The sequence below is a fragment of the Sorex fumeus genome, unplaced genomic scaffold, assembly GCF_029834395.1.
Source record: "Sorex fumeus unplaced genomic scaffold, SorFum_2.1 ptg000063l, whole genome shotgun sequence".
NCBI classification, from domain to species: domain Eukaryota; kingdom Metazoa; phylum Chordata; class Mammalia; order Eulipotyphla; family Soricidae; genus Sorex; species Sorex fumeus.
The window spans coordinates 48552145-48574164 of record NW_026606120.1 but is presented as its reverse complement, the minus strand read 5'-3'; the positions used below and the strand labels follow the sequence as shown (position 1 = coordinate 48574164).

Here is a 22020-nt window from a genome sequence, read left to right as displayed (position 1 = left end):
TTTTTTTTGAAAAAAAAAAAGAGAGAAAAGCAAAACATGCTGAGAATCATTTCATAATCACGAAACTGATCTCTTAATTGGCCCCTCTGTTTACCCCCTGACCTCACCACACACCAGGGAAGTGGGCCTTACCCTGGGCCCGGTGCCAAGTTCTTAGCTCAGCCCTCCTGAGTCTCCGAAGAAGAAAATCAGGCTGGAGCGGGAAGCCAGCAGGGGGAGGCAGTATTCCTGGTGCCCAGCTTGGTCTGGGAAGCATTGAAATTCCTGGGCCGAAGTCCCAAGACAAAGATCATAATGAGACAGGAAGGTGGCATAGGAAGGAGGCCATTTGCATGACAATAATTGAGCCAAGAATAGAAAGCTAGAGGGATGCAAGGGTGAGGCTGGCAGCTGAGCTGGGTGAAACCTCCTGATCAGATTCCCTAGCTCTGCTCTGCAGGCGAGGAGGAAGAGGCGGGAGCAGAACCTGAAGCAAGGCTCCAGGGAGGGAACCTCAGGGTAGAGGTCATGGCTCCAGGGGATTGTGGGGAACTGGCCATGCTGGACTTTGCCTTGCTCCTCCCCTCCAGCCCGGAGCCTGCCATTGTTTGTCTTCTATGCGGGCTCGGCGGCTGCGGGTAACGTAGGGCACCATGGCAGCACAGCACCATCTCTATGATGCCGTTGTGATCGGGGCTGGCATCCAGGGCTGCTTCACTGCATACCACCTGGCCAAACACAAGAAGAAGGTCCTCTTGCTGGAGCAGGTACTGTGTCCCCTCTGAGCCCAGGGACTGTCCCCATCCCCTCCCCTACAGAGGGGTTTCTCGAGCCGGAAGGCTGTCGGGTAAAGGCCAAAGAACCAGAATTATCAAATTCTGTACAGTTTGGAGCTTGGCTGCCGGTGTGTTCCGTGACAATGCAAAGCAAGTTCTCCTTCCCATAACACCCTTGTTAGGTTTCTAGGTACATTTTCTCCCTTTGCTGCTTCCTTGACCTATTCCTGTTTTGTTTTGGTTCTTGAACTATACCTGGTGGTGCTTATGGATCACTTCTGGCGGTGCTCAGGGCACCATATACATTGGCGGGGATCAAACCCGGCTCTGTCTGTCCTGTGCAAAGCAAGTGCCTTGCAGACTATACTAGCTCTCCAGCCTCATTCTTAGCCTCTTCTTCTTCTTTTTTTTTTCCATTGAGGTACCATGATTTACAAAGTTTTTTTTATGATTGAGTTTCAGGCATATAGTGCTTCAATACCAATCTCTTCACCAGTGTCCACTTCCCTCCACCGATGTCCCCCAGGCTGCCTCTGAGCCACACCCTGCAGTGTTCAAAGTTTGCTCCTGGCTCTGCGTTCAGGGATCATTCCTTGAGGAGCTCAGGGAACCATATGGGGTGCTGGGGATTGAACCCAGGTTGACCAAGTGCAAGACAAGTGCCCTACCCACTGTACTATCTCTTCAGTCTCCATGATCAATCCTTTTATTGTTGTTGTTGTTCTTTGTTTGTTTTGCTTTTGGGGTCACACCCAGCAGTGCTCAGATACTACTCCTGGCTCTGTACTCACGAATTACTCCTGGCACTGCACAAAAAACCATATGGGATGCGGGGGAATCAAACCCTGGTCAGCTGTGTGCAAGGCAAGCGCCCTACCCACTGGCCTATCTCTCCAGCTCCAATGACCTATTCCTTTTTTAAAATTAAAAAAAGGTAAAGGTAAAGGTAAAGGCCCTCCCGTTGATCGTCGATTTGCTCGAGCGGGCCCAGTAACGTCTCCATTGGAGACTTTTGTTGTTACTGTGTCTGGCATATCGAATACTCTCGGTAGCTTGCCGGGCTCTCCGAGAGGGGCGGAGGAATCGAACTCGGGTCGGCCATGTTGGCCGCGTGTAAATTTTTTTAATTGAATCACCTGAGATACACAGTTACAAAGTTTTTCATGATTGAGTTTCAGTCATACAATGTTTCAACACCTGTGGTCCCTTCATCAGTGTAACATTTCCGGTCTCCAATGTCTGTAGTTCCCTCCTGTTCCCTTCACCTAGCCTCTTTAACATTTTTCTCCTCTCTCTCTCTCTCTCTCTCTCTCTCTCTCTCTCTCTCTCTCTCTCTCTCTCATTTTCCTTTTAGGCACTGTGGTTTGCGATACTGTTACTGAAAGGGTTACCTCCTTTCAATACTCAGTTCTTCTCCAGAGTGATCGTTTCCAACTATCACTGTCATGGTGGTCCCTTCTCTGTCCCAACTGCCCTTCCCTTCCTGGCCCCTGTTTCTACTGCCATGACCTAATCTTAACAAAGCAGCATCCAAGGCCCTTTTCTTCCTTCTTGCTACCCAGGTCTCTTCTGGACCAGAATAGGTTGGTTTGGCTCACGAAAAGGAATCAGCTCCGGATGGGTAATCTTTCTTGTTTCTGGTTTGGAGGTCACACTCACCTCTGGCTCAGAGGGCCACTTGCAGTGGAGCTCAGGGGAGCATGTCATGTAACTCTGGGCATCAAACCAGGGGCTCCTGCATGCAGAGCAGCACTCCAACCTTTTTTTTTTTTTAATAATGTAGGAATACTGCTATTTGTTCAGCTATTGGCCATTGATTAAGCTGATTGAATTGGGCATGAACTCCACATTGCTTTTTATTTATTGTATCACTGTGAGATAGAGCTATAAAGCTTTCATGTTTGAGATTCAGCCGTACAATGATGGAACACCCATCCCTCCACCAGAGCACATTTTCCACCACCGATGTCCCCAGTATGCCCCCTCCCCCCAACACAAATACACTCATCCCAGTCCTCACATCCCTGCCTTCTTGGCAGACAATTTCCCCAATACTCTCTAATTTGGGGCATTAAGTTTCGCTCAAATTTCCCTACCACCATTCAAGCCTACCTGCCAGGGGAGACGCTAGATAATTTATTTTCCATTGCTCGTTTTCAATATCATGAGAACTCGTGTGGCTGTGATTGTAAATGTAAATTTCTAGATTGCAAATGGTTGGGTTCCAGAGACATCTCTGTATGGCACTAATCCATTTTGGGATTCAGTTGGGAGTCTCTGGGCCAGGGCTGTTGGTTCCTTAAGATGGCGCCTGCAGGCAAATAGTGGGCGTGACAGCCAGTCTTCTGGGTGGGCAGGGACCCGGGAAGGGACAGCCCAGGTCCTCTGCCACCGTGTGACCTGGAGATTTAGTCCTGAACCAGCATGCCTGGGCCTTGCTTGTGGAAGCTCTTGGTCACCAGGATTCCATCTGGAGTAGGTGGGGAGACTGCCCGCTCTATCTGGGGTGCCACAGTGATACCAGCACTTCAACCTTTGACCCATCTCCCTGGCACCTGCCTAGGGTGATCTTAATTACATTGCTTAAAAATATCATATTGCTCCCATGTCAAGGCTGATTTGCCAGGCTCTGAGGCAGGATTCTTCCCAGCACATTCTGGAACGTCTGTTTCTGTTTTGATTTTGTTTTTGTTTTTGTTTTCTGCCCCACTCCAGATAATAGCATCCTCCTTTTAAGAAATACAAAAAATAAAATTTAGGTCTGATTTTTTCTTCCTGGAAAGGTGACCTCATACAGTGCAGGTCTCAGTGAGCCCTTGCCCTGTGGGTGGACCTCAGCTAGTTACAGATTCTTCTGAGGACACGTCCATCTGCGTGTTCTACCCTTCTGTCTGCAACCCTGGAGGCTAGTTTTGTATTAGTCTTCTTGCTCATGGGCTAGATTGGTTAGAAGCCATTTTCATTCTCTATCAGTTTTCTCAAAGCTCGAGAAAGTCCTGGTCCAAACTTGGAGGAAACTCTTCATCTTTTGCTAAGTCCTAAGGGCTCCCGTTTGTCCTGAATGGTCTGAAACCACAGAAAAAATAGTCAGCATCAATTTCCTTGTCCATAAAATGAGAAGACTAGACTAGAGGGATCTAGAAAATTCTTCCTCCCTCCCTTCCTTCCTTCCTTCCTTCCTTCCTTCCTTCCTTCCTTCCTTCCTCCTTCCTTCCTTTCTCTTTCCCTCCCTCCCTCCCCTCCCTTCCCCCTCTTTCTCCCTATCTTTTGGTTTTGGGGCCACAATCAGCTGTGCTCAGGGCTTACTCCTGGCTCTGCACTCTAGGATCACTGTTGGTAGTACCTAGGAAGCTACATGTGGTTCTAAGAATCAAATTCAGGGAAGGCAGGTGTCTTAGCTGCTGTTCTATCTCTCTGGCCCCATCTAAGATTTTTTTCCTAATTCTGCTTTTCTACGGGTGGGGTGAAATTGCAGTAGGCTGACTTTTGGAGAATCAATAAGGAATGGGAAAGTTGTTAGCAAAAAGGAAGACTGAGTTCATGTTCCTAAAGAACTGTCCTGATAGTTTAATCAGTAATCGGGCAAAAAGGGAGAGACAGTTTGAATGGAAATATTTGAAGAACAAATGGCTCCTGGTGGAAAGATGGTAAAGGTAAAGGTAAAGGCCCTCCCGTTGATCGTCGATTTGCTCGAGCGGGCCCAGTAACGTCTCCATTGGAGACTTTGTTGTTACTGTGTTTGGCATATCGAATACTCTTGGTAGCTTGCCGGGCTCTCCGAGAGGGGCGGAGGAATCGAACTCGGGTCGGCCATGTTGGCCGCGTGTAAGGCGAACGCCCTACCCGCTGTGCTATTGCTCCAGCCCTTGGTGGAAAGATGATTTTTAATTTTCTTTATTTTCACTTTCTATGGTTTGGGGACATGACTAGTAGTTCTCAGGGAAGAGCTACACCTCATGCAGTTCCGCAGATCAAACATAGCCTTCTTGGGGGCCAAAACAATAGTACAGTGGGTAGGGCATTTGCCTTGCAGGCAGCCGACCCAGGTTCAATCGCCAGCACTCCATTTGGTCCCCCAAGCCCCACCATGACTAATTTCTGAGCACAGAGCCAGCAGTAAGCCCTAAGCACCGCTCTGAAACAAAAACAAATACAGGCCTTCTGCATGTAAAACACATGTTCTCATTGAAATATCTCTGGTCCTGAGATGATTTTTATTTATTTATGGGGAAATTTCTTTTGGGGGGACACACCCACTGGTGTCCAGGGGGCTATTTCTAGCTCTGTACTCAGGGGTCATGCTTGGTGCTCAAAGGACCATATACAGCACTGGGGATTGGTCAGCACCTTACTATCGCCCCGATCTTAGCCTTTGCACAATCTCTCTGCTCTGAGATGATTTTTATGATATATATATATATATATATATATAGTTTGTTTTTGGGCTACACCTGGCAGTGCTCTGGGCTTACTCTTGGATCTGCACTCCGGGATTACACCTGGCGAATCTCTGAGACCATATGTGAAGTTGGGGATCAAACCCCAGATCAGCTGTCTACAGGGCAAGCATGCTACTTGCTGTAACATAACTCTAGCACCCACTGAGATGGCTTTTTTTTTTTTTGCCTTTTGGGTTACACCCAGCTATGCTCAGGGGTTACTCCTGGCTCTGCACTCAGGAATTACTCCTGGAGGTGCTTGGGGAACAATACGGAATGCCGGTGCTTGAACTCGGGTCGGCTGCGTGCAAGGCAAATGCTCTACCCCCTGTACTATTGCACCGGCCCCTGAGATGACTTTTAAAGGGGATCCCAGCCGGGGAAACAGCCTCAGTTGTCTCTTACTTTCCCTTTCAGTTTTTCCTACCGCACTCCCGAGGCAGCTCTCATGGGCAGAGCCGGATCATCCGCAGGGCGTACCCTGAAGACTTTTACACCAACATGATGGACGAGTGCTACAAGATGTGGGCCCAGCTGGAGCACGAGACCGGGACCCAGCTACACAGGTGAGGGGGTGGGGGGCAGTTTATGCACTCAGGGGCTCTCAGCAGCTGGAGGTGTTTTCAGAGCATGAGATGGTGGTGGCATGAAGACAGGGGAGAAGGGGACAAAGGACCCAAGGAAATGTCAAGCCAGGGTTGTGCTGCACTCTCATGGAAGCCCTGCAGGTCTGGTTGGTAAGCACCAGCCTGAGTTCCTGGGCTTGGGGGTGCTTGGGGACTATATAGGATGCTGGGAATCGAACCCAGTTGGCCGCGTGCAAGACAAACGCCCTACCTGCTGTGTTACCACTAGCATCTTAACCTTAAAAGTATCTTATCCTCATCCCAGAGTGACCTTGTAAAACCAGTTATTCCCTCCTCCCTTCGGGATGCTCCTCCAGTCACATTGTTTGCTCTGGCAGAATAAACCTGCAGCTATTTTTCAGTTCACCTTGAGGCTCTCTCTAACCCTTGCAACTCCTGTCTTGAGGATCAGACCCTTCACCCTTCAAACACTCCTGGGGAAGAAGGCACAGATGCCTGGAGAACTTTAACCCTCTGCTCCAGCTACCCACCCCTCTCTCAGTGGTTCCTAACTGAACTTCTCACAACCCCCCAGCTCTGCCTACAGGGTGGCAGTTATTTTAATGGCCAGGAACTAAGAGGTTACTGTTCTGTTGCAAAAACACCATTAACTTAAGAACAAAGTGAAATCCATTATGCAAATACAGCTAGGGCAGCTAATTAGAGATTTATTCCAGAGGCTGCTAATGCACCCAGCACCCAAATAAAGGAGTGTGTCTTGCTGAGGGGACTGGGGGATGACTGGCAAAGGGACCTCTCTCTGTCAGCCATCTGTGAATACTGCTGAGTGTCTTGTGCTGCTAAGGCCTTGGAGGTCTGTCTGCTTCTTCCCAGGAGATAACTAAGGACTGTTAGGAGATTTTCTGGAATTTTTAAACAGGAAGGTGATTCTGAAGTCAGATAGGCTTGACTTCAGAACAGAGATAGGCTCTCTGTTCTGCTAGAGCACTTGTCTTGTATGTGCGAGGCCCAGAGTTCAATCCCTGGCATCACTTGAAACACAAACCAGGGGGCTGGAGCGATAGCACAGCGGGTATGGTGTTTGCCTTGCACGTGGCTGAGCCGGGTTCGATTCCCAGCACCCCGTATGGTCCCCCGAGCACCGCCAGGAGTAATTCCTGAGTGAAGAGCCAGGAGTAACCCCTGTGCATTGCTGGGTGTGACCCAAAAAGCAAAAAAACAAACAAACAAACAAAAAAACACAAACCAGGAGCAAAAGAAATAGTATAGTAGGTAGGGTGCTTACCTTGCATGCAGCTAAACTGGGTTTGATCTTCAGCATCCCATGTGGCCCTCTGAGCACCACCAGGAGTAACTCTTGAGCATCTCTGGGTGTGGCTCGATACCAGAACCCAAACAAAACAACAATAAAACCCCAAACCAAACAACCAACCACCAAACTATGCTAACAGAGTCTCTGTCCTGATTCTTACCTCTATGAGCTTGGGAAAGTTCTGCCTGGTTCTGGGCCTCACGTTTTCTCAGCGGTTTGTTGTGACCAAACAAGATCCTTGTCACAGGGCCTTGCTTCTTTCTGAGAAGGGCAGCTAGACCTAGGCCATGACTCAACCCATCAATGAAGTGAGAATGGTAGGAGGATGAAGGGACCCAGAGGGGCCTCACAGGGATCCAGAGCGGGGAAGAAGACTCCACATTATCGGTGGTCTTTTGCCCTCACAATGCTCCTCTTTGCTAAAGGACAGGGATTGAAGACTCCCACACCAGCCAGGCCTGAGCCACCTCTCAGCTCAGATATGCATAGTGGTGAGATCACAAACAAGCCATCTCACTTCCAGAAGACTCAGTTTTCTCATCTATAGAGTAGGACTGATAATATCTGCTTTGTGCGGCTGTTGTGAGCATAAGCATGTGCCAGGTATGGAACAGTACCTGGTAGAATCATCCTCATCCTTATTTTTTCTCATTCTTATTGTTATTTGGGGGCTGGGGGCATTGGGCCACACCTGGAGATGCTCAGAGCTTGCTCCTGACTCCCTACTCAGGGGTCACTTGTGGTGTTGCTAGGGATTGAACCCAGGTTGACTGTGTGCAAGGCAAGTGACTTACCCACTGTATAATCTCTCCGGTCCACTTATTCTTCTAATGCTCTGAGGGGCTGCACTTGGCTCAAATGCTCAAGCATCATTTTGGAGTTATGGTGCTTTCCATGAGTCACATTATTTAGTTGCGAGGCTTCCACACAACTGGCTGCAGTGGACCTAGAAATTGTGGTTCTGGGATCCCAGACTGCAGAGCTTCCAGGATGTCATCTGTGTGTGTGGGTAATACCAGGGATTAAATTTGTGACTTCAAGCTTGCAAGGTGGACACTAACCACTGAGCCATCTCCTGGCTTTTCAATTTCTTCTCCCTCCCTTCATTTCTTCCTTCCTTCCTTCCTTCCTTCCTTCCTTCCTTCCTTCCTTCCTTCCTTCCTTCCTTCCTTGCTTCCATCATGGTTTTGGAAATCAAACCACAGGTCCTCACATAAGAAGCAAGGCAAGCAAGTATTCTACCACTGAGTTACAACCCCAACCCTCCCCATATACTTTTAGATTAGACCTAAAGTTGGCAAACCTTTTCTGTAAATGGGCACATAGTAAGTATTTTAGGCTTTGCAGGCCATATGGTCTCTGTTGCAACTATACAACTCTGCCAATTATTCAGCCCTGCCACTGTAGTGTGAAAGCAGGCATAGATAATATGTAAACAAATGAGCATGGCTGTGTTCCAATAAAAGTTTATTTATGGGTGCTGAAATTTCATAAAATTATCATGCTTAAAATAGTAACCTTTCTTTACTTTTTGTCAACGGTTTAAAATTTAAAAGAATAAACAAGGCAGGAGAGATAGTATAAAGGTTAATGCACTTGCCCAGAATGCAGCTGCAATAGCAGCCCTGATTTTAATTCCAGTACCACATATTGTCCCCAAGCACCACCAGGCACCACCAGCAGTGATCCCTGGGCACAAACCTAGATATGATCCCTGAGTACTGCCAGGTGTGGCTCAAAAAACAAACAAACAAACAAACAAACAAACAAAGGGTCAGCAAGATAGCACAGCTGGTAAGGTGCTTGCCTTGCACACAGCCATCCTGGATTCAATCCCTGGCATGATCCCAGGAGTTATCCTTGTGCACAGAACCAGGAGTTAGCCCTGAGCACCACCCACTGAGTGCACCCCCTCCCCAGAGAGAAAGAGAGACAGAAAGAGACAGAGGTAGAGAATGAAAAAACAACAAAATTTATATATAAGATGCTTGCTTGCCTTGCACATGGCCATTCTGTCACCCCATGTAATCCCCTGAGCACTTCCAGGAATGGTCCCTGAGTGGAGAGTGAGAAGTACGCCCTGAGCACTGCTGGGTGTGCCCAGAAACAAAAACATAAAAACCAAATAAGCAAAATAACAGGTGTAGACCTAAGGTCCATGTTTCAATATTTGGTTTCAAAGGTTAATAAACTAGTTTATTCCTGGACCATTCCCCTGTCTCCAAGTAAGTCCATACTTAAATTCTCCCAGACCAAAGGATGGCTAATCTGCATTTGAAGAGGACAAATAGCAGAGAGACCTTCTTAAAAGACCACTCATGGGGGGGCAGAGAGAAAGCACAGTGGGTTCCCTTGAGCATCGCTAGGAGTGATTACTGAGCACAGAGCCAGGAATAACTAAGCCCCAAGCACTACTGGGTATGGCCCCAAAACAAACAAAAAAAGACAAAAACCTTTTTGACTCAAGTGATTGTACAGGGTTTAGGATGCTTGCCTTGTATGCGGCCAATCTCATTTCTATTTCCTGCATCACATGGTCCCCCCAAGTACTACCATGTGTGACCCCAAACCCCCCAAAATAAAAGAGAATGTGCTTTGAAAAACCCCTAAAGTTCTGTAGAATGTTAGGTGTTATTATATTATTACAAACAATTCCTTTTTAAGGGATAATCTAACGGACTCAAGCACACCAATTTACTTCATTCTTTTACTTAGTAGTGACATGAGAACAAATACTGTCCATTCCCGTTCCTTTAGCTTCAGCAACTAATTCTGATTTTCTCCAGGATTCATCATCTTTGTGATTCTTATTCTCTAAGGTTCTTCTGCAAGAACCAGCACAATATCCTCATCTAAATGATAGATACAAGAGCATTTCCTCAATGCTGTTTGATTTTTATTTTATTTTTTCAATGCACAAACCTTTAGGAATCGGTAGTGAAGAGGACTGTCCAACTCTTTATTCGGTTCTGCCTCTTCCTGTGACAGTGGCATACTAAACACAGTGGGCTCAGAATATTTGCATATATTTTGGGAACAGGCAATGACACATGTGTCAGATCACAAGGTCTGAATCTTGTGTGATGCGTACAGTCAGGACGCTGATACCAACAGCAAATCCCAGCTCTGTGGCCCGTGTGTCCCCTGCCCCGCCTTCTCCCTTTGAATCCTACTATCTAGCTCCTGACCCCGGCTGCCCCTGCTTAGCTGACAATATCAGACAAGATCACAGCCGTAGGCAGTACAGCTGCTGGCAGAACCTGGTGGCCCCCTCCGCAGCTGCTGCTTCCCGTGCCTGTGAAGTGTCTGGCTTGTCAGCCACATCCCCTCCCTGGAGCAGTCTTTGTTAACCAATTCCACCTCGGCCCACTGAGCGGAAGATGAAACGCGAGCGCGCCTCCAAACCCAACAAAGACCGCAGCCATTGCCAAATCCCAATTCATGTCCCTTCCCCAAGGTGACTCTGAAAGAAGACTGCCTGGCGTTTCTAACCCAGGAAAAGGAAAGAAACCCAGAACCTGGGCTGAGGGCACTGGTGCTGTCTTCTCGTCACGAGCCTCCCCACTCCTTCCTGCCCCCGGTCCTGTTGTGGTAGCACTGCACCGTAGCACTGTCCTCCCGTTGTTCATCGATTTGCTCGAGTGGGCACCAGTAACGTCTCACAACAAATTGTGAGACGTATTGTTACTGTTTTTAGCATATTAAATATGTCACGGGGGGGGGGGGGGCTTGCCAAGCAAGGCATCTCACCTTTGCCATGCGGGTGAGTTACTCTCGGTAGCTTGCCAGGCTCTCCGAGAGGGATGGAGGAATCGAAACCAGGGTCGGCTATGTCGGCCATGTGGGCCACATGCAAAGCAAATGCCTTGCCCGCTGTGCTATCGTTCCAGCCCTCCTGTTGTGGTAACTGGTAGAAATCCCAGATCACCAGCTCCCTCCATCATGTCTGAGGCTTTATTCAGGCCACAGAGATGTCAACAAGGCTCACGGAAGAAATCTTCCACTGGCCTCGATGCTGGATACAGCCAGGGGCAGGAGGAAGGTCTGTTCCTACCAAATGTTCTGCTCTCAGCTGATGACTTTCTGGGGGTTGGGAGCTGTTTCCAGGGTTCCCTAGTCCAGGTAACAGCCCAGACTGGTCATAACCTGGTAATTTCCCTACTCCTAGGGTAGGCCTATCTCTTCTCGCCCTTCTCCTCAAACTTTCTAGTCGAGGTCTCAGCAGAAGAAAAAGAGGAGAGGAGGCTCTGAGCACAGGGGTGCAAAATTGATGCAGAATGAACAGGCTGTTTATTGGGATCTAGGAAAAGCCATTAAGAAAATAAGCACTTAAATGATTTTCAATCTGCCCATGGAAGTCATCTATCTTCATTCTGGGGGGGAAAGGCCCATTCTCCGATCCTGGTTTTGATTGACTGATTTCCAATTCTCTAAGCATTTCCCACAGGAGCCTCTCACCTATCTCCCATAATGACAGGCCTTTGCATTTCCAGGCAGTGTTTTACATTTATTTCCGATTTGCTCATAATGGTCAAAAATCTCTCTCCAATCCAAGGCATTTCTCCAGCAGTGACGGTTTCCCTCAGGCCAAATAGCTCAGCTGTGATCCACGGAAAATGAGAATTTCCCGTACGCATCTTCGGACCAAGGGAGGGTCCAGCATCACAAATTCAGATGGAAAATTTCCCACTGTTAGATCAATATCTGGGCTAAGAAATAAATGCCACAGGGGCAGAGAGCTGGAGCAAAATGATTACAATCGGCACAATTACATTCACCGGCATCAAGGCACTGATTACTCCTCGGGATGGGGAGCTCCCGCTTCATCCACCACGGGACAGCATGGGAATTAGAACATCACTCAGCATTTCATAATTCCGCAGATTTGCCTGTTGTCTTGGTCTGAGTTCACTTTCCCTGTGAATGGCCCTTTCCTGTAAGAAGTGTTGGAAAGAAGGAAGGAAGGAGGGAGGGCAGAAGGGAGAAAGGGAGGGAGGGAGGGAGGGAGGGAGGGAGGGAGGGAGGGAGGAAGGAAGGAAGGAAGGAAGGAAGGAAGGAAGGAAGGAAGGAAGGAAGGAAGGAGAGAGAGAGAGACAGGGATGGTGGGAAGGAGGCAGGGAAGGACAAAAGAAAAACAACAAGTAATGAAATTCCAGACTCTATTAGACCAAGGCTGATGTTTCACAGGCAAGGGGAGAAAATATGTTGCTCTGAAATTTTAGGGCCAGGGATCTGGTATCATCCCTGCTGAGGGGGGGATTAAGCCAAGAGTTGCCCAGAATTCTACCCAGCCAAACCTCATCAGTGACCAAGACGTTTGCTAGGCAACTTTTCATGACCCGAAAACCAAGCTGAAGTTCTTTAGGGGCCCAGGAAAGATGCTGCTTGACTACTGAGGCATCCGCGGCCCCTTGGCTCAGGCTGAGCTCCTAAGCGCTGGAGCCGCCCCGCGCCCGCTGCGGGCGAAACGCCGGGTAGGCGGGGGCCGTGGCGAATGGATTCGGCGCGCTGCGCGGCTCTGTGTACTGACACCGGCCCTAGGGCCCGCCGTGTCCCTGCCCCCTCCCAATCTTCTCTTTAATCCCTCCGACCAGATAATGTGGGATTTGGAAGCATGTAATATCCATGAGACTCCATTATGGGCTATTACGAGCTTTATATGCAGTACCTGGGGGATGTACCAGACTGACGCTGGTCACCGGGCGCCTGACATAAAGAAGGGACCACAGGACCGGCCCCCAGGGCCACAGTGACTCTTTCATTGTTTCGATCCGTTGCTGTAAGACACCAGCTCTGGTCTCTTGTGCCACTGAGACAGAAGGCGTGAAAGAGAAACAGCTTTCGTTCCGGAGGGAATCAGAAGCAGAGTCAGTCCAGGGAGAAACAAAAGCTTAGCATGCCGAATTCACTGTTGGGGGCCGGAGAGACACCCCACTCCCTCCCTGCTTTCTGCCCGCCTTGGTATGGGCTCTTGGGATCCCTAGCGCCTGTCACTGGGTAACAGTGGCAGTTCACATGGTGACAACTGAAAAATGAGGCATGACCTATCCACATGCCCCTGGGTGGGGTGGGGGGCAGTACCCCCTAAGGTGTGGAACCACTGAGAGTCCAAGAGACATGTTAGGAGGAAGGTGGGACACTCAGGGGGGTGGGGGTGGAGCAGACAGAGCCAGGTGATGACTCTCCAGCTCCCAGCTTAGACCCTTTCCCAAAGGGGCTACCTCTGAGAGGTGATGGAGAGAGCCAGGCTGGAAGCAGGAGTGCATTTATTAAAAGGCAAAAGGGAGGGGCTGGGTAGAAGCAGCTCCAGTGGGGGAGAGGGATGAAGATTAAAGAACTCAAAATCGTCAATTGGGCTGAGTGCACCTGTGCAGCAGGAGGTCAGGGCTCCATCCCCAGCACCACATGGGTCCCCCAGCACTGCCCGCTAAGAGTCAAACACAAAAACATAAAAGCACAGGGAAATCAAAATTATGAATGTGCTCAGGAGACCTGAGTAAGCACCAGGGAAGAAGTCTTACTGGACACCCTTCTGGGAATGGGGATAAACGTGATTAGAATCTCCAGGACAGGCTGAGTCCTGAGGAGAGAGGATGGAGGGATCAGGCAATCCACATGGAAAGCCAAGGGTCTTGGAACAGACTCCAGTGAGCAAGTGACCACCCCTGTTGAATCCTTCCTCCCTTTCTCCCTCCCTTCTTTCATTCTTTTTTTTTTCCTTTTTGTGTCACACTCGGCAATGCACAGGGGTTACTCCTGGCTCATGCACTCAGGAATTACTCCTGGTGGTGCTTGGGGGACCATATGGGATGCTGGAAATTGAACCTGGGTTGGTCGAATGCAAGGAAAACTCCCTTCCTGCTGTGCTATCGCTCCAGCCCTTCTTTCATTCTTTTGTCTTGGTTTTTTCTGTATTATTATTGTTATTATTTTGAATTTTGGGGCCACACTTGGCAATGCTTGGGAGCTACTCTCAACTCAACTCTGTTCAGGGTCACTCTTGACAGTGCTTAGGGAACCATTCAATATCCAGGATCTAATCTGGGCCTCCTATATGCAATGCATGCTGGGGGTGGGGGAGTTGCGGCTGTTGTTGTTATTGTTTGGGGGAACCATACTGCAGTGCTCTCAGGGTTGACACCTTGCTCTGTGCTCAGGGATCACTCTTGACAGGGCTCTGGACACCATATACAGTGGCAAGGATTGAACCCAGGTGGGCTGCGTGCAAGACAAGCACCTCACCTGCTGCACCATCTCTCTAGTCCCAAAGCCTATCCTGTGCGCATGAAGCTGAGGCCCAGACTCTCCTTTCTCTGCCTGGACCAGCGGTGTTGATGAGTGAGAGCAAACAGCCAAAGTACTAATGCTCCCTTGCCCCTTCACCCAGGTGTGTTGTTTCTTATTCACAGGCAGACGGGGTTCCTGCTGCTGGGAATGAAGGAGAATCCAGAGTTGAAGACCATCAAGGCTACTCTGGCTAGGCACGGGGTGGAGCACCAGTGGCTCCAACCTGAAGAGCTGAAGCAGCATTTTCCCAACATGCGGCCAGCAAGTGGAGAGACGGGCCTCTTGGATGAGTCTGGAGGGATCCTCTATGCTGACAAGGCACTCAGAGCCCTCCAGGTGATACTGTGCAACCTTAGGGGCAGTGCAGCTCCTGTCCCATCAGCCCTCTCTCCTCTCCACCCCATGTAAGAGCCTTTGTCCCATCTGCTTTGCTGTTAACCTGCAGGACAGGGCACTGTCACTGTCCTCCCGTTGTTCATCGATTTGCTTGAGCAGGCCCAGTAATGTCTCCATTGTGACAATTGTTAGTGTGTTTGGCATATCAAATACGTCACAGGTAGCTTGCCAGGCTTTGCTGTGCAGGCGAGATACTCTCGGTAGCTTGCCAGGCTCTCTGAGAGGGGCGGAGGAATCGAACTTGGGTCGGCCATGTTGGCCACTTGCAAGGCAAACGCCCTACCCGCTGTGCTAGCGCTCCAGCTCTAGGGCAGGGCAGTTTTATAATTTCTTTATTTCTTTTTTATTTAGTTTTTGCTTTTTGGGTCACACCCTGTGATGTACAGAGGTTACTCCTGGCTCACGCACTCAGGAGTTACTCCTGGCGGTATTCGGGGAACCATATAGGATGCCGGGAATCAAACCCGGGTCAGCTGCATCACGGCAAATACTCTACCCACTATTGCTCTAGCCCCTCTTTCTTTTCTTTTTTTTTCATTTTGGACCACACACAACAGTGCTCAAGTTTTTTGTTTGTTTGTTTGTTTGTTTTTTGTGCTGCATTCAGGAATTATTCCTAGAGGTGCTCAGGGGACCATCTGGGAAGCAGGAGATTGAAATGGGTTGGCCGTGTGCAAGGCAAACTCCCTATCCGCTGTACTATCACCCCAGTCCCAATTTTATGATTCTGTGCTCTCTTTTCTGCATTAAGTGAATGACTTTGTCCACCAGGATGAATCTCATATAGAACAAATTCACCATTCTCCGCCTCTTTCCCTTCAGAATGCAATTCAACAGCTAGGAGGGATAGTGCGTGATGGAGAGAAGGTGCTGGAGATCAAACCAGGACAACCAGTCACAGTGACAACACCTTCTGGGAGCTACCAAGGCAAGAGCTTGATCATCACTGCAGGCCCTTGGACCAACAGGCTCCTCCGGCCCCTGGGAGCTGAGCTGCCTCTCCAGGTGAGTGGCAGTGGGTATTAAGAGAAGCCTTGGAGCCCATTTGGATCCTGAATCTGCTGTTTGCTTTTGGGTGATCTGGGGCAAATTAGTTCGTCTCAGTGAGCCTCTGCTTTATACTCTGTAAAATGAAATATAGGACTAGTGGAGAATTAAATTATAGGGTACTTATACGAGATAGCCTGGGTTTTAGTAAGCATGTCACTGTCACTGTTCTCCCATTGTTCATCGATTTGCTCGAGCGGACCCAGTAACATTGTGAGACTTGTTACTGTGTTTGGCATATTGAATACGTCACGGGAAGGTTGCCAGGCTTTGCCATGTGGGCGAGATAATCTCGGTAGCTTGCTGGGCTCTCCAAGAGGGATGGAAGAATTGAACTTGGGTTGGCCATGTTGGCTGCGTGCAAGGTAAACGCCCTACCCACTGTGCTATTGCTATCGCTCCAGCCCTAGTAAGCATATATGTAATGTTAACTCCTGGAGAGAGAAGGGCTGAGAACAGTTATAAGAGAAGATATATATAGAAGGACAATGAAGGATCAGAGAGATCATACAGCGGGTAAGGCACTTGTCTTGCAAGTGGCCAACCTCAGTTCAATCCCCAGCTGCTAGGGATACAACACGAGGAGAGATTCCTAAATGCAGAGCCAGGAGTAACCCTGTGCACTGCTGAGTGCGATAGAAAGAAAGAAAGAAAGAAAGAAAGAAAGAAAGAAAGAAAGAAGGAAGGAAGGAAGGAAGGAAGGAAGGAAGGGGAAGGGAAGGGAAGGGAGGACGGATGGAAGGAAGGAAGGAAGGAAGGAAGGAAGGAAGGAAGGAAGGAAGGAAGGAAGGGAAGAAGCAAAAAAAGAAGGAAGGGAAGGTGAAGGGCCAGAGATTTAGCTCGATAGGTTGAGTAATACTTTGCATGCAGGAGGCCTGGGTTTGCTCCCCAGCACCACATAGCTCCAAAGTACTGCCAGGAGAAACTCCCAAGCACTGAGCCAGGAGGGAGCCCCAGGTACCACCAGGTGGGGTCCCAAAACTCCCCTTTCCACAAAAAAAGGGGGAGTGAGGCAGATTGATTTTTGTGTATGCAAGAAAATATGGCATGTAAATGACCTGGGAATGGGTAAAGCAAGGGTGATGAGATCAGCAGCCAACCAGGCTTATATTAAAGGGTCACAGATCCCAGAAGATGTTCTACATGTCCTTAGAGTTCCAAGAATTTCTCCCTTCACTCCCACTCCCTCTCCCTGCCCAGACACTGCGGATCAATGTATGTTACTGGCGAGAGAAAGTTCCTGGGAGCTATGGTGCAGCCTTTCCGTGCTTCCTGAGCCTGGAACGCAGCCTGGGTCCCCACCACGTGTATGGGCTGCCCTCTCGAGAGTACCCAGGGATGATGAAGGTGAGTATAAAGGCCTCGAGAAAGTGAGTGGGAAGGAAGCCATGTGGATATGGGGCAGCTGCGCTCATGTTCCCCAACAGACTCCCTTAGAGCTTGTGGGTACCTGCAGGAACCAACAGCACCAGGGGCTACATGCACCCCCAGAGCCTCCAGCGAAGGGAATCCTTCCTTTGCAAATAGGACTTGCAGGGGTCCACGCACCATTCTAGGTAACCTTGTCTAGTCTCTGTGGAAACTAGGACAGGCTGGGAAATGATGGGCTTGCCCTGGGTGAGGGGCAGAGAGTTGGAGAGATAGTACCCAGGTCAGGTGGCACAGCTGACCTCATTTTGATCCCAGGCATATAGTCCCCCAAACGCACCAGGTCTGAGCCCTGAGCACAGAGTCAGGAGTGGTCCCCAAATAAAAAAAAAAAACCCAAAGCTTCCCCTGGGCTGGCCCTAGCAGCTGACTCTGCTCTGATTGGAAGCCAGGTCTGCTATCACCACGGCAACAAGGCGGATCCAGAGGAGCGGGACTGCCCGGAGTGCCCCTCTGACATCCCGGATGTCCAGATCCTGCGCGACTTTGTCAGCAAACACTTACCAGACCTTGAGTCGGAACCTGCCATTGTAGAACGCTGCATGTACACGGTAGGGGCTGGTCCCGGTGCCGCAGAGCTCTGGACCCTGGGGAAGGGACCAGGCATGCCCAGCTTGGGTCTCTCGTCTAGTTGACCCTCTGGCATGGAATGTGCCTTGATACAAACAAGCTCACACAGGCAGACAGCTTACTGCTCCCCGAGAGGCGCCTGGAGCGGTTATTCATATTCCTTTTCATTAAGAAACTAGGCTTATGCCTGGCAGTCCTTCACGATGTTTCCCAGAAGAGCTCTAAAAGATTTTTTGGCAAGATGTTTTAGTTGAGCAGGCCTTCGGGAGAAAGAGGAGAAGAGACAGATGTCACCAGGGCCGGAGGCAGCTGAAGATAGTTTACATGCATTAGCTGAGCACCTACTGTGTTCATAGCTCTGTGGGGGAAGAGGCAGATGGACAGAGAGAGAAGAAAGCCTGGCATTGCCCAAAGGAGCACACTGGCACACAGACCTCATTCCTATGCCCTGTTCCCCTTCTTCTTGTGAACAAATGCAGCCCTATCCCCTCCCTTCTGGGCCTGAAGTGCTCCTTCCCCACTCTATCTTCAGGAGACATTGTTGTGACTATTTCTTTCTAGAACACTCCTGATGAGCATTTTGTTCTTGACCGACACCCAAAGTACGACAACATTATCATTGGTGCTGGATTCTCTGGTGAGCATGAGGAAGGGGAGCTGTGTCTCTGGAAGCTGATCAGTCATGTCTCTTGGGGCTAGAGAGAGTGCAGAGGATAGGAATCTTGCTCTGCATGCAACTCACCTGAGTTTGATCCACAGCATCCCTTATGTTGCCCTGAGCCCTACCAGGAGTGATCCCTCGGTACAGAGTCAGGAGTAAGCCCTGAGTAACGCCAAGTGTGACCCCCCCCCAAACTGAACAAAAGAACAACAAAATGCTGACCAAAGTGCAGGAGAAGATTGCTTGCCTTGCATTTAATCAACCCTGATTCCATCCCCTGCACCATGCATGGTCTCCCAAATTTGAACCAAGCTTGATCCCAAGCACCACCAGGGTGACTCCTGAGCACAGAGCCAGTAGTAAATCCTAAGCACTGCTGGCTGTTACCCTCAGCAGGCCTCCCCCCCCCCAAAAAAAAAAGCTGACTCACTTTAATGCCAAGCAAAGGTGGTTTGTCACACTTTTAACTGGCCAGGCAGGAGGGGAGGGGTGTCAAAGTGCAGCTGCTGTATGTGTCAGGGGGCAGGGAGGAGCAATCTGAGAAGGGTGTTGCTGTAAGGCAATGTCCAGGTTTGGGGATGCTACTGAGAGGAGAGGAAGCCCCACTCTCTGTGGGTCCTGAGGGGAGCCCAGAGAGCCCATCCCTTCTCTGAGCATGCCTGATCGTCTGCTTCCTTTCCCAGGGCACGGATTCAAGCTGTCCCCTGTGGTGGGGAAGATCCTGTATGAATTAAGCATGAAACTAACGCCTTCCTATGACTTGACACCTTTTCGAATCAGCCGCTTCCCTAGCCTGGGAAGAGCCAGCCTTTGATCCTGGGCAGCAGCCTCTTCTGTGCCCCTGAGCTGAGAAGGAATCGCAGAGGAAAGAAGTGGAGAGAGAGTCTCAGATGAAGCAGAGTGACAACACGCTCTTTCTGCTTCTCCCGAGCTCCCTGCAAATAGGAATGATTGAATCTCTCTTCCCTCCCTTGTCAGCTCCTCGGTCCCACACTTTGCTTTCAGAAGGTCTATCAGATATTCCATAATCATAGAGTAATGAAGCCCTTAGAGATGGCGATGAAGCTCCTTCTCTCTCTCTCTCTCTCTCTCTCTCTCTCTCTCTCTCTCTCTCTCTCTCTCTCTCTCTCCTCTCTCCTCTCCTCTCCTCTCCTCTCTCTGTGTATATGTGGTGGGGATCACATCAGCAGTTCCAGCTTAGTGCTTGGGATTTGCTATCAGAGCATCAGACTGGGAGCCCCTGTGTGCAAAACATGCAGTCTAGTCCTTTGAACTATCTCCCTGACCCTGAGGTGAATCTCTTAATAAGAAGGGGCATAAGGAGTGGCCAGGAGACCAGAGCAGTGATCTGAGTGGTCTCTGGGGCAGGGCTGTGGCTCAGGGTAGAGTACCTGCCTTGTATGCTTGAAGCCAGGATCTCCTTAGTTCTGTCGGGTGCCATTCTTGGCTTGGCCCATCTAACCCTCAGTTCTAAAACCAAGTCTGTACCCCCTTGGTGAATGGCAACCACAAAGAGAAGTGGAAAACACAGACTTCTTTTAAGGGGGACATTTGATAAGCTGGAACAGTTTTGACCATGCAGGGGAGAGTGAGGGATAGTCTAACCTTAGAGTCTCCTGGTCTTACAATGAGACCCACCTTCTATTACAATTCCCATCATATCTGGCTGATCTTACACAAAATGTGTTTGTTGAGGAATAACAAGTAATGAATGAATGAATGAATGAATGAAGCTCAGCAGGAAAACACCTGGCCTTCAGGCAGGAGGTCATGAACCAGACTCACCACCACCACCACACAATAACAAGGGGAAGGGGATAAATGAGCAATAAACAGAGAAATAGCAAGATGGCATTAAAGTCTGTGGTGAGTTTTATTTTCCATGTGACCTTGTTTTTTCACAGACTCAAGTGTCTTAATCAGTTTCCCAGAACCCATTACCCTGAGAATTCTGGGGATCTGGATCCCCTTCCTGCCCTCAACTTCTTTCTCAGGGTTTCTCATCTGCGTCGCCTCCCTTCTCTGGTTCTGTAAAGATACTCAGCTCCCCTGTCTCTCATTAAGGTGTATTGTCAGGTCCTTATGAAGATGGAGCTGTTATACCAGAAAGAAAGCGAGAGACACACTCGCTTAGAAACCCCGCTCAATGTTTGAATGTTAAATGTGCCATTTTATTATCATTAGGATTGCTCTCACTTAATGAAACGGCATTAGCACCGAGGCGGCTGGCCTCCTTGCACTAATTGCTTTGGAAGGGAACCGGCTCACAAGTGCCCTGGGGGTGGGGGTTAGGGGGGCGAGGAGTGTGGGTGCACAGGGGACCCACTCAGGAGGGTGTTGAGAGTGGGTAGTGTGGTGTGAGAAGACAGGAGAGAAAGTGGTCTGGGGGGAGAAAAACCTAGACTGGGAGGTACAATGGGGAGGGATGCTAGGAGAAGCCACTGGGCTGAGAAGAGTGAGGAATGGGAAAAGAGTGGGAATGTTCCCAGAGGAAATCCAACACAGAGGAAATTACTCTTCAACTGCCCTAGAGAGGAGCTAACACTGACTCCAGGGAATTATCATAACAAGCCAAGCTCACTCCACCCCACCCATCCCCCCAGGCCAAGCCAGCTTTGGGGGGAATTTTCCACTGGCTCCCTGAACCTCAACTCTGTAAAATGGGGGAAATAACCCAACCTGGGTGAGCCTTGTAGTTATTCTGTCACCTGAAATAAGCCAAATTCCACTTACGGGAGGCACATAATGATGTTATGTTTGTACAGGAAGGAGGTAGAATGGTGGCTGCGGGCAGGGAACTAGGGAGTTTATTTCACTCATCCAAAAGCAGTTTTCCTGGGTCCACAGCCATAGTACAATGGGTAAGGTGCTTATCTTGCGCATGGCAGGCCTGGGTTCGATCCCTGGCACTTCATATGGTCCTCTGAGCCCCACCAGGAGTGATCTCTGAGCACTGAATCAGAAGCCTGAGCACTGAGTAGCTCCCTCCTCCCCCCCAAAAAAAATCCCTAAACCAGTTTTGCCTTTTCCTATCCTTCTGTTAATGTGGGTGTTGCAAAGATCAGGTGTCACATACTGCTTGATTTTGGTGCCCACACGCCCCATAGTGCTCACCGTGGGTCTGCCCCTCAGTCATATTCACATACATTCAGTTTGGAGTGACTCCCAGGGGTCACTGTGGTGTTCACATGTGCTCTCCATGGGGCTGTGATCATGCTCTCAGCATTGGGGCATCTTTTCAGTTATGGTGCTCTATGGCCAAGGGTGCCTCTGTTGGCCTGGCTGTGATGCAGTGGAGTCATTCATGGTGCGGGGACTGCAGGAATCTGGGGATTGGGTCACAGCCTCACACTTGTATGGCAGGAGCTTGAGGCACTGAGCCTGCTCCAGGCCAGGGGAGTTAGTGATGAATGGGCACGGGTTTAGGTTTGGGAAGAAGAAACCAGTGTTTGATCCTCAATACTAGAAAATTAAAAAAAAAAAGATTCAAATAGTGTGTTTTACCACAGAGAGGGGCAAAAGGGACTAATAATATTGA

The 22020-nt window shown here is 49.4% G+C and overlaps 1 protein-coding gene across 2 annotated transcripts; it reads left to right on the top strand.

Annotated features, from left to right (window-relative positions):
• Nucleotides 1–595: 595 nt before the first annotated feature.
• PIPOX (pipecolic acid and sarcosine oxidase) lies at nucleotides 596–20314 on the top strand. Of its 2 annotated transcripts, XM_056127998.1 has the most exons (8): nucleotides 596–746; nucleotides 5612–5760; nucleotides 14503–14716; nucleotides 15599–15781; nucleotides 17024–17170; nucleotides 17644–17802; nucleotides 18383–18458; nucleotides 19166–20314. In XM_056127998.1, exons 1-8 carry the CDS (start codon nucleotides 633–635, stop codon nucleotides 19294–19296), a joined length of 1173 nt encoding a protein of 390 aa, XP_055983973.1. In that variant the 5' UTR covers nucleotides 596–632; the 3' UTR covers nucleotides 19297–20314. The 2 variants fall into 2 exon arrangements, with proteins under 2 accessions (XP_055983973.1, XP_055983974.1); XM_056127999.1 differs by lacking the exon at nucleotides 17644–17802.
• Nucleotides 20315–22020: the final 1706 nt, after the last annotated feature.

Coding starts and splice junctions, on each gene's coding strand:
- PIPOX (XM_056127998.1), top strand. CDS start 633: ATGGCAGCACAGCACCATCTCTATGATGCCGTTGTGATCGGGGCTGGC. Junction 17,803..18,382: donor TAGAACGCTGCATGTACACG/GTAGGGGCTGGT, acceptor ATTTCTTTCTAG/AACACTCCTGATGAGCATTT. Junction 18,459..19,165: donor CATTGGTGCTGGATTCTCTG/GTGAGCATGAGG, acceptor TTCCTTTCCCAG/GGCACGGATTCAAGCTGTCC.